The sequence below is a fragment of the Melozone crissalis genome, unplaced genomic scaffold, assembly GCF_028551555.1.
Source record: "Melozone crissalis strain CALT ecotype California unplaced genomic scaffold, PUWL_Pcris_2 ptg000045l_1, whole genome shotgun sequence".
In the NCBI taxonomy this organism is placed as follows: domain Eukaryota; kingdom Metazoa; phylum Chordata; class Aves; order Passeriformes; family Passerellidae; genus Melozone; species Melozone crissalis.
In genome coordinates, this window is record NW_026535823.1 from 10,099,917 (window position 1) to 10,111,935 (window position 12,019).

A 12,019-nucleotide genomic window follows, 5' to 3' on the forward strand; every position below is an offset into this window, starting at 1 on the left:
TTTTTCTGCCTAAAACCCAAGCTTTTAAATGTAAAATTGAAGTTCCTACTATACTTTTGGTACTTGTAACACTTGTCATTATGCCTCATTCCTATTGATGATAAATTCCAAGCTTGCATTGTGTAGCTGGGATATCTCTTTTGGTGCTAAAATAGTATGTAACATGTTACTGAAGGTATTCTGCTACTTCCTTCCACTCTCCCTTAATGCATAATGAATCCAGAGAGAGGGAAGCCTTTCCTGACATGGAGCAGGGCTGACAGAACTGCTGGGTAGAGTGTTGCCTTTCAGCCAGCATGAATGTAAGTCACTCCTGAATTCTCACTGCTCTCACAGAATGCTTGGGGACACAGGACTGCCACCAGCTCCTCAGGTGAGTTCTAGAACAAACCAAGTGTTCCTACAAAAGCTGAGACACAGCACTTTGGGGTTTGCAAAAAGAAAATCAGCCATTTCTCATGAAAAATTGCATATCATTTTTAGCATCTAAACAAACACCATGAGTATGGGGAGTAAGCTCATTTGCTCAATACATATTAATAATTATTTCCAGTAAATGCACTGATGTTTTGGGGTTGGGTTTGGTAGTAATGCATTTTAAATGACACAGTAGTCAAACATCTGATTGGGTGTTTCCTTCTAAGCTAGAGATGTCAAGAATAACTGATAGATGAGTATCTTTTGCAAGTACTTTTTCTTATTTGCAGTAGTATTTGTGAAGTAATAGGAAGTATTTTGGACTAAATATAAAATGAAAACTTAAAACAGGTGTTTCAAGTAACTTTCAAGTAAATTTATTGCAAATAAAAATTAGAGTAGTTACTAACAGATTGAATGTATGGTTATAGTGGTGTTGCATCTTTGGAAGCAGTCCAGTTTAAAATGCAGTTCCTTGAACTAGAGTGTGGAGGTAAAGATGAACTTTTCAGTAGGAGTGATAGAAACTGTAGGTCCCTGTACCTGTTGACACTGGCTAGCTGTGATCAGTGATAAAAGGTGGTCACCCCTGCTGGGGTACAGAATGTGCTCCTGAACATGTGTAGTAACTCTGCACTGAAAACCTGGTCAGTGGTTTATGAGATGTAAAACCAGCACTGGTCAGACCACGTTGCCATCTGCTCCTCCTTCAGGATTTGCACAGGGAGGGGAAACTGAAGTAAATGCTGACAGCTGCAATTTTGTACTATGTTGATCTTTCTCTCTGGGAGTTTCTTTCTGGTTTTGCTATTCTCTTCTATTAAGGGGCATAGAGGAATGATGCTGCATATCCCTTGTCCATAGAGGATCTTTTTTATCTGCCCATACACTGAATTTTAGGGGACAGCATGACTCACTTGCCATAACATGGCCTGTTTCTAGTCTTTAGTTACTAAACTGATAATTCCCAAAACAACTCTAGACATGTAAAGAGGCAATAATTACTGTAATGCTTGAAAAAGAATTCAAAAAGTGAGTTAAGACGAAATTGATACACTTAAGCTTCAGTTCAGTGTACAATAAACAACCTACTCTTTCACTAAAAAGGAGACTTTCAAATCAGTAATGGTCATTGCATTGGAGGAACACTGACTGGAAAAGCAGAAAAGGGGCTATAATTGTGCACTGCAGTTTACCAGTAAGCATTGAGCAGGGACAAGTTTAAAGCTAGTTAATTTTATTCAAAATGCTGAATGAAAAAAGGTCTAAATGCAGAGTGCAGCTGTAGACCAGGGAAATGCATGTTTCCTAAAAATGCAGGTTTTCCAGGTTTCCTGATAGCTAACAGTTACCTGGTTTCAGTTTGACTGCCATTTCTCTGTGACCCCCTTGACAATTCTGGAGCTTACACTATGGTGTTGAACACTGTAATGTGTTTACTTTAGCTTTAACAAAGAAGAAAAAAGCATGTTGTGGTTGGAAGCACAGCAGAAGTGAAACATCCTCTTGTGAGGAGTGAACATCCAGGGTCAGGTTTCTTCTTGGAAGGGACACAATAAATGACGTGGAGAGGGCAGGAGGCTCTCGAGTTTTTAAAAATAACGCAGTGATCACATCAGCATTGAGTAATACATTCAATAATGACAGTAATAGTTTTACCAAGAAATAGAATTTCGTGTCAGAAGTTTTAGACCTGGAGCAAGGAGTAGGAGAGTTTGAGGTGCTTGTAGAATTAGATTGCAGTCCTCTGTTTCAAAAAGGTGAGGTCTGAGGGTAGGTGTAGTTCTGAGGTCAGCAGGGCCAGTCTAAATGCCCACTATTAGTGTGAGGGCTGTTAATAACTGGCACTAAAATACCTTGCTGCTGAAAACCACTGTTAAACCTGTTTGTCAAACACAAGTCTTAAGGAGGTTTGTGTTGGTTTTTCACATTGCTGTTGTTAACTGATGCCCATAGACGAGTATGCCTTTAAAAGGCTGTTCAACAAAGTATATTCTTGGCTTAAAAAACACACCAGCAGTTTGGGAAATGTATTTTAATAATGGCTCTGACTGTAAAAACACTAAGGAGATCTTTGTCTGCATTGCAAATAGTGCTTACCCTGTCCTGAGCTCACAGGCACCATAACAGAAGCTTTTGTTTTGGTTCCATTTGTTTTGTTTTGTTTCTTCTTCTTTTGCTGTCCCCTTTTCTCTGTTAGTGTTGGGTTTTTTTCTCCTTTTCCATCTTGTCACCTCAGGCCTATACTTGAATCTTTTTCACAAGCTCTCATCCATTCCTTTTTCTTTTATTTTTGCCTCTATTCTTCTGCCTTCTTGCTGTCACTGAGTGTGCTTGCTTAGCTCCCTGCACCAGAATTGATGGCATAGTATTTCATGTTTCTAATAATGAATACTTTTTTCTATTCTTTAATTATATAAATCTCTTACAAAACATCTAATTTGTTGTATCTGACAGATTTTTGGTAAAACTGAGTGTAAAAATCAGTTACAAAAGTATACTTTATTTATTACAAAAATCCAACATCTGCCTGTGAATGACTTTATTTGAAAAAAGTAACAATTACAATTGGCTTTTCAAATGTAAGGTTTTTTCTAGAAGTACTTCAGTGATTTGAAACTTTTCATTCTTTTAAATAGTATCAAGCTGCTGTCATGCAGAATTAGGAAAGCTTTTAAATTAATATTCTGGATAAACAGGCAGTTTCTTTGCAGTATTGACAAGAGAAAGTCTTGAAAGAATAGGCTATAGAAGTAAACCTAAGTAAAGAATCATTTGAGTTTCTTGTGCTTTTAACCCTTTTATTTAGTTTCTATGAAATTCCACCAGTTTCTAGGTTTATTTTGCTGTCTGCAGTGGTTTGCAGTGCACAGAAAGGCTGTTGTAAGCAGCTGTTCTAATGACTTCCTTGCTGGTAGAGATTTCATCTTACCGTGACACTGTGGGGTGTGCAAATGGCTGAGCAAGAGTTCTGGGAAAAAGGTGAAACACTAACCAGGACAGTGTTTTATGGATATGCTGCTCTGAGGGAGATCATAAAAGATAAGCTAATTTCAGCAGAAGGTGTGGTGTCTTTAAATATGTGTGCTTACATATCTGGATTTATGATTCTGATACTGCAAAGCGTGGTTTCTTTAGGTATTTCTGCATTCTGAATTTAAGTTGAAATGTATATATATATTTGCATATATATGTGGTATGTTGAGAACTTTTACAAATGCTTCATTAACAAATAATGAATATAAGTAGCTGTTTTCCTAATGCTACCAGCTTAAGAGTTAAGCACAACTAGTTACAAATAAAATGTCTTTTCATTCTCCTGTAAAAGTGCAGTTCTAATCCTTAAAAATGATTCTGTATTTAAGAAGCAACACATGGGCACATTCACAGCTCTGTGTGCTTCATTAAACAATTCAGTGTTTGTTTCCAGCTTCTTCTGCTTCTTAGAAGCTTGGGAGTTAAGATGGATAAGCAGGTATCCAGATCTTCTACTGGATAAATTTCAATATTTAGATCCCAGGACAAGCATACTTTAAGAGAAACAACTTTGTCTTGGAGACAATGCTAGGGGAAAAAGATGGAAATTTTTAATGACTATTCTTGAGGTTCTTAATTTTGGTTGGGTTTTTCCTCCCCTAGATTAGAACCACACTTTAACTGCCATATCATGTTTAATTAACTTAAGCATAACATGGCTTTGTGCCATCCAGCAACAAAGGCACTGTCTTGCTGCTACTTTCTGTGAAATTGTACACAATGAAAAAAACTGTTTGGATGGGGAGCCTTAATATGGTTAAAAAGAAACATAATTAACCCTTTGGGTGCCTTAAGCTAGATCCTGTTTAATGATGGGGCACTCACTTGCATCTGCAGGCACAGCTTGTTTCAATGGCTGCAAGAGAATTTGCCTTAAGTGACAATGCCCTGGGACTTCCACAACTTGGAACTCAAAGGGTTATTTTAGACTACTGGTTAAAAAACCAAGCCTCTAAACAGGGAACAAAATGAAAAAGTCTTTGAAAAATTCCTTTGCATACTATTGTTATTATTTTTATGTGATGGGTTTATCAACCTTGGGGACAAAATTGTTGTTAAGCTTCTGGTAAAAACATCTCTGGCTGAAGAATTGTACACAGAGCATAAGAATACCTGGTATTCTTATATGACTGTATGTGCAAAATAAATTGCTTTATTGAGTGTAAATTCAGAGAGAGATGCACATCTGTGTGTTTACCTTGATGACTGTGTCCTAGCACCACACAGGAAACTGCAATAATTAAAATGAAACAAGGTCAGTGTGTTGAATTAGCTGATTACATACTAAAGATGCACAATGCAGACAATTGTATACTAAAGACTTTCTACAAATGATGCAGTTTAAACTGAGTTCAAACCTGCATCACAAAAATGAAGCTGTCAAATTTAATTGATATTCTTGCTGTCCTAGTTAGCGGGAATTAAAGATGGATGTTTTTTTTTCCTTGAGGGAAAAAGTAGTTTAGGTACATGCAGTGCTGAAAGCAATGGAAATAACAGGATTCCTAATTGACAAAAAGTGAGTAAAAAATTAATTGACTAATGTTTTTATTCTAATATGTGCACCTTTAGTTGTGCAATGGTCCCTTTAACTGAAGAGTGGGATATAATTTTCTACTTGCATATGAACTACTTTGAAATAACCAAGAGTCTTGGCATTGCCTGGTCTGGCTTTGGATGTACATTGTACTGAAACTATGGAATTTTAGTCATTTCTGTTAGACATTTAACTGAAAGTTAAAATGGCTAGTAAACTGCATTCTGGCTGTAGAATTTAAGTACTAAATAAACTCTATGCATATTAGACCTGCTTCCCTTGCTCTTATGTTCTATGCTGCTGTTGGATCAGTTGTACCACAGTGTGCAGCTGAGTGCCCGAGCTGTCTGGTCCCCCTGGAAGCCATTCCTGAATGGCAGTGCAGGCTGATCCCTCAGAGTGCAGGGCAAAGATGAAAGCTGTCACTCTCTAAAGCTGCCAGAGTCTTTATTCCCTTTTCTGTTCCATTGGACACACGATTTGGGAGCTGGGTGATCAGGCACTGGCGTACAGGAGAGGCAGACATGCACACACCACTATCACTACAAACTGGGTTTGCTTTACACTTCAGTTTGACACAGAATAATTATATTTAAAGAAACCATTAAATAAAATTGACAATTTATTGGGACAAAGCTAGAAAGCAAACTAATGTGCAGCAAAACCCACAGGATTCTTTTTGCAGAGCTTAGGCTTCCCTGGAGCAGGATGTAATCACCATGAAGTGACATCACTGTCTCACTAAGAGCCCCAAGAGTTACAGAATGTTTGCTAATGACCATTGGGCTTGTGGGAAAGCTGAGGCAAGGACACCAAGTAATTCACCAAAGCCATAAAGTCTGTCAAGAGTGATCTGTAATTCAGAAAGCCATGGTTTGAGGTTGTTGAGTGCAGCTCATGCTGTGTCTGTGATCTTCTGATTTCATCTGAAACTCTGTTCATACAAAGGAAGACGAAGCTAGAGGTGGTTGCTCAGCAAGGTTGCCTCGATTGACACTGATTAATTAAAGGAAGCAGTTTGCCTTCCTCATGAAGCTTTTGAGCATCTGTTGCACCTCCAACACAAGTCCCATTGATAAACACTCTTGGGACCTATCAAGAAAACAAAAGTTGCATTAGTTACCACTTGGGAAAAAGGTAAACATTCAAGCAAGCTCATGTGGACTCCAGTACACACAATCACTGTGTTCTTCTAGATGTGTGTATAATATTAGTGTACAACCCATATTTGTCCATAATATTTACAGAGATGGGAAACTTCATGTGCCCCTCAAAAGTGGGGTGAAGATACTGAGTGGGTGATTGTAATAAATTTCAATCATTGAGTCAAGTGAGACTATGTAAAATAAAATAAAGTTGTTAAACACAATGGTTTAAATATACAAATGAAAAATGGCTTTGATACTTCAATTATTTCAGTGTCAGTAGGGCAAAGATCAGCTGTGAGGGATAGCCAGAGGGGTTCTACAAGAAGAGACCTCTTGCAGCATTTAATTTAGGAGCTTGTATCCCACATTTACCTGTCTCAAAACAAGAACTTAAGAACTTGCTATGGATAGAACCCAAGAGGGATGTGTGTAGCCCAAGCTGTTATTATTAAGTATAAGACAATATACTCACTGTTCTGCCACCAGTCATCTGTTCCAGAATGTCTTGGAACTGCTTTCCATTTCTATTTAGGTCCAGTTCCACAGCTGTGTAACTCACATTCAGAGCCTTAAAGAGGTTTTTTGTCATACTGCAGTATGAACATGTTGTTTTAGAGAAAATCACCACACAGTTGCGTGAAATAATGTCCTGTGTGCTCAAAAGAAAGTTAAAACTCAGTGAGCTTCAAGCCAATGCACTTAGAACACTGTTGAACACTCCTGAACATAGTACACAGGTTAAAAAGCTGCTGTTAGAGTAGCAAACACAGGAAAACCTCTGCTGGCACCTCTGAAAGCAGGTTTGACATGCATCTGGCTCCAAACCAGCACAGGAATGGTGGAGTGTGTGGTACAACTCTGCTCTGCAGTCTGCCCAGCTCCCTGCATCTCCCTACATTGTTTGGGACAGTTTTCTCTGTCCGTAAGGCACTTGGGATGTGCCAGTGGCAAGCACAGTGACCAAAAGCAGTGGCTGGAAGATACACCCTTATCACTGTACTGTAAATTCAAGGGGATTTCAGGCTATCATTAACTATCAGTAAATTTATAAGACCCACAACTTCTAAAATATTTAACTTTACTTTATATCAGTAATTTTACAAGGTTCTATCCCTGATGCTGATGGCAACACTGAATTTGAGTAGAGGTCTAAAAAATCGCATAAAATGGGTGCAGCCTAGGAAGATCAGGTTCCAGGGCTGTGGATAAACAAAACTGCCAGCATGGCTTGATAACCATGATGAACATAGGAACAGGTTCAACAGGCAGAACTATTTACAGTATTTCTTTGTGTAAATAAGAAAAGGTTTGAAGTAATTGGCTTTTATAAATGCTGAAAATCAGTAAAAGCAACATAAATAATGCTACCTGTATTTGATTCGCGGTAGCACCACACGACAATCCTACACAAGCCGTCTGTCTGTTCCCCATTCTATAGCTAAAAAGAAATGACAGTCAGATCTTCGAGCTTTCAAAGGATGGCCACATTGCCCTGTTTCGTTTCGGTATTTCACTGACTGCGCCATGGTGGTTCCCTCGAGCTGCAGCATGTGCAGCCAGCCCGCTTCTCGTGTGCCCGCAGGGCCGGGGAGCAGCGGGATGGCTGCGGCAGGAACAGCCCGGCCCCGGGGCCGTTACACGGGAACCGCTCCGCGCCGCCGGCCACAGCCACACGCACACGGGGGGCACCCGCGGCACCGCGGGCCCGGCACCCCGCACCCGCCCCGCGCCCGAGCCCGGCCCGCCCCCGAGCCCGGCCCTCATCCTGACCTCGAGCCCAGCCCTCATCCTCATCCCGAGCCCGGCTCTCATGCTGATCCTGAGCCCGGCCCTCATCCTCATCCTCATCCCGAGCCCGGCCCTCATCCTCATCCCGAGCCGGCCCCCATGCTGATCCCGAGCCCGGCCCTCATCGTCATCCCGAGCCGGCCCTCATCCTCATCCTGATCCCTGTTCTCATCCTGATCCTGATCCCTGTCCTCATCCTGATCCTCATCTCGAGCCCGGCCCTCATCCTGATCCTGATCCCCGTCCCTCTCCCAGTCCCGGTCCTTGTTCTGACCCCTATTCCCGTCCCTGTCCCGGGTTCCCGTCCCTGTCTCAACCCTAATCCCAGTCATGGTCCCGGTCCCGATCCCTGTCCCTGTTCCCGTCCCGGTCCCTGTCCCGAACCTAATCCTACTCGCGGTCCTGGTCCCGGTCCCGGTCCCGGTCCCTGTCCCGACCCCGATCCCAGTCCAAGTCCCGATCTCGATCCTTATCCCTGTCGCACTCCCAGTGCCGATCCCAGTCCTCGCTCCAGACCGTGTCCTTGTCCCGATCCCAGTTCCGGTCCCAATCCCTATCCGTGCCCCGGTCCCTATCCCTATCCCATTCCCATTCCCGGTGCCGGTCCGGCGCCCCCGCCCGCACTCACCGCCCACCCCAGGCCGCGGCCACGCGGCGCAGCGCCCCCTGCAGGGCCATGGCTCGCGCAGGAAGGGGCGGTGCTCCCTCAGCCCGCCCCGCGCCGCGCCCGCAGGGCCCCGCACCGCCTCCGGGGCTGCCCGCCGCAATGCCGGGCTCCGGGAGCGCCAGCCACACCGGGACAGCGCGGGGACAGCACGGGGACAGGGACAGCACGGGGACAGGGACAGCATAGAGACTGCACAGGGACAGGGACAGCACCGGGACTGCACAGGGACAGCACGGGGACAGGGACAGCTGGGCCAGCACAGTGCAGCACAGGCAGAAGGCCAGCACAGGGACAGCCCGTGGCCGTCATAGGGGCAGCACGGGATGGGGCAGCTTTCCCGGGATAGGGTCAGCAGAGGCACAGAGAGGGCTGATTTCCCGGGATAGGGTCAGCAGAGGCACAGAGAGGGGCTGATTTCCCGGGATAGGGTCAGCAGAGGCACAGAGAGGGGCTGATTTCCCGGGATAGGGTCAGCAGAGGCACAGAGAGGGCTGATTTCCCGGGATAGGGTCAGCAGAGGCACAGAGAGGGCTGATTTCCCGGGATAGGGGCAGCAGAGGCACAGAGAGGGCTGATTTCCCGGGACAGGCCCCGGAGCCCTCCTGTTGTGAGGGAGGTCGGGGAGGTTTGGCCTCCTGCCCGGCTGACTCCCGAGGTGGGGGTTCAGCGGTGCCTTTGCTTTGTCCAGTGTAAAACTTACTTTAAATCTTCTCCGTGCCCGTTTCTGTTGCCTGCTCTTCCTCACGTTTCTTTCCTGCCCTGCAGTTCTTCGGTCAGTAACCGACCTGTGGAACAGGAGCGTCGGGAATGGAGTGAATAATGGGCGGGGGGTGAAGAGCAGCTCCTGCTACCTGGGAAGTTGTGTTACTGGAGTTGGCTAATCGTGTAATGTGTGGAATGTTTTTAGTGGCTCCTGGGAAAAAAAAAAATAGAGGAGGTTTTACTTTATGTGGAGGTGTTGTATATTTTTATTTCCTCTGCCCAGTAAAAGCTGATCAACAATATTCTGTTATTTCACCCCCACATACATTGCTGTGGAGCCTGGTCAAATGAGTGTCCTTGGCAGAGCACTCCTGTGGAATATCCCCTGAGCATCCCCTCTGGGGTCTGCACAAGTATTTTGGTAGCAGAGAAACTTTTCTACCCCCTCTTAGTTGAGAGGGTAAATTGTGCTCTGGATCACTGTTCAGTACTCAGCCCTGTGTTTTAAAATATACTGCAAGGAAATGCACACTTGTACTGATTTGGTTTTGCTCACATGTATCTGTGAAAAAGGGAATGTGTGTTCATGCATGATCTTTCTATTATCTTCCTGGATGTTGATTAATCTTAAATGAACTTACCTATGATGAAAAATCATCTAATGTTTTGCAACTTAATTTTGCTTTCCTACAAAACACCAGTATAACCTGTTAAAGTAGTGAGAAAATGCAATTGAAACATTGTACCCATGTCATATGCTCTCATTTTACTAAATGATAATTTGCTTGCTCATTTCAGATAATGATTTTGTAGCCTAATCTTCTGTGATAAAACTGATAAACTCTCAAGTATCTAATGCCACATGAAAATAGTTTCATATCAAATCCTGATTCAAAGATATAAATGCTGGTTAATAACATCACTATGATCCCCAAAGCAAACTGTGGGAACTATTTTGTAAACTCCCAGTTAAAACTTGTAATGAAAGTGTCACGTTAAGTGTAAATCCAGTATATTTTTACATTACATTTGGCATAAAAACATCCCCCTGGCATTCCAGCTGCTCCTCAGATATCAGAGGGGCTGGGATAGCTGGGTTTAGCTTCTGAGCCATGGCCAGTTCAGCACAGACATGCAGAGCTGGTGTGGCACTGGAAAGAGATGATCCTTGGAGTTCCTGCCAGCCCAGCCCAGCCCAGCCCAGCCCGTGGTTCTGTGCTGGTGGTGAATACCCTGTGTGCAGGAGTGTGTGTGAGTCCAGGAAATATGAACCAGCCAGCCACAAGCACAGTCAGGTGGGAGATGCCAGTGCCGCTGTGGAGGGATAGAATGTAAGAGAATAGTGCAGAAGGCAATCTCACCCCTGAGGAGTTGCAGCTGCACTCATCACCAAAGATCAGAACAGGCCTGCCCTTAACAGGCCACAGCTGTGTCCAATAAGGATGGGTGCTATAAAAGAGTGGCTTAGGTGGTGGAGAAGGGAGTTGTTGGAGTTTGTTGGCTGTGCTGAGAAGAAGGAGTCAGTGCTGTGAGGAGCTGCCTGTGAAAAATCACCAGGAAGGTATGGAACTTTTGCAATAAGATGACAGTATGTAGCAGTTAGAGTATGATCACAAACACAGGCTGGCTTTCCCAATTTCCTGAGTGAGCACCCGCTACAGCCGAGCTCTGGAGTCTTACCCAGGAGGTGTTTCTGTGGGGAGGAGATAGGCAGAGCCCTCTGACAGTGCCAGGAATCAGAGATGGAGTCTCCTCTGACCTCCCCCACCACTACAGCTGTATTTATATTGTTTCCAGTGAGTGACAGGAGAAGGTGAAGCTGTGGCTGACACAATTTCCTCTTTAAGTGGAGTTTGATTTTAGTCATGTGGGGGCTACTGACACAAAGCTGGGTCATTCCTTTGGCTTAGTTACCTGCATTGTTCCTGCCAGAGCATGACCACAGCACCTCTGCGCTGCTCCGTCCTTGGTTTCACATCTGCGTTGATTTCAGCAGGGCGAGACCAACTCGCTCCCTGCTGCTCCCTGCTTTGTTCCCTCCTCCCAGAGCAGCACACCCAGCTCCCGCAGGGATCCTGCTGCTCCTAGGGATGCAGGCAGCTTGTCTTTGCTGAACTACTGCCAGTGCACACACTCCTCCTTGCTCTGCTTTCTTTTTCTTTTCTTTTTTCTTCACTGTTCTTCCCAGGGAAGGCAGCCTTAAGTGAAAAAGGAAGCCAGAACTACAGTGTTTTCTGGAAACCTGAAAATAAATCTCTGTGCAGCTGACTGTGTGCCCCATTCCCTGCTCCCTGAGCAGCAGAATGGAGCAGGATTGAAATGAGGGGCTTTTTGGTGTCATTGTAACACAGTGACTGTGTGTCTCACTGAAAAGAGGTGTTCCTTGTGGAGCAGCAGATGCACAGGATGTGTTTCTGAAGAGGTAGCACTGGTTTAGGGGATGCTGGGGTTTTTGGATGAGGCATGGAAATGGGACTTGGCCTGCTGGAAGCATTTCAAGTCCTGATCCAATTTTCATAAGCTGTAGCTCTAGTTATAATTCCAAATCCATTTCAGGAAATGATATTGATTATTCATTATGCCTTTGTCTTCTAAACACATAACTATTACTCTATACCCATATAAATATTGACAGTGATTGGTTTCAATACCATATTTGAAATGTTTTAAATACACTTGTGGTGCTCTGCATGTTGTTGTTCTGACACAGATGGGGATATCACT

General features: G+C 44.0%; 1 protein-coding gene across 1 annotated transcript; it reads right to left on the bottom strand.

Annotated features, from left to right (window-relative positions):
• Positions 1 to 5,420: 5,420 nt before the first annotated feature.
• On the bottom strand, positions 5,421 to 8,626 carry GLRX2 (glutaredoxin 2). The gene is made up of 4 exons (XM_054286235.1): positions 8,555 to 8,626; positions 7,507 to 7,576; positions 6,611 to 6,787; positions 5,421 to 6,082 (listed from the first exon to the last, which is right to left on the bottom strand). Exons 1-4 carry the CDS (start codon positions 8,602 to 8,604, stop codon positions 5,963 to 5,965), a joined length of 417 nt encoding a protein of 138 aa, XP_054142210.1. The 5' UTR covers positions 8,605 to 8,626; the 3' UTR covers positions 5,421 to 5,962.
• Between the last annotated feature and the right edge of the window lie 3,393 nt (positions 8,627 to 12,019).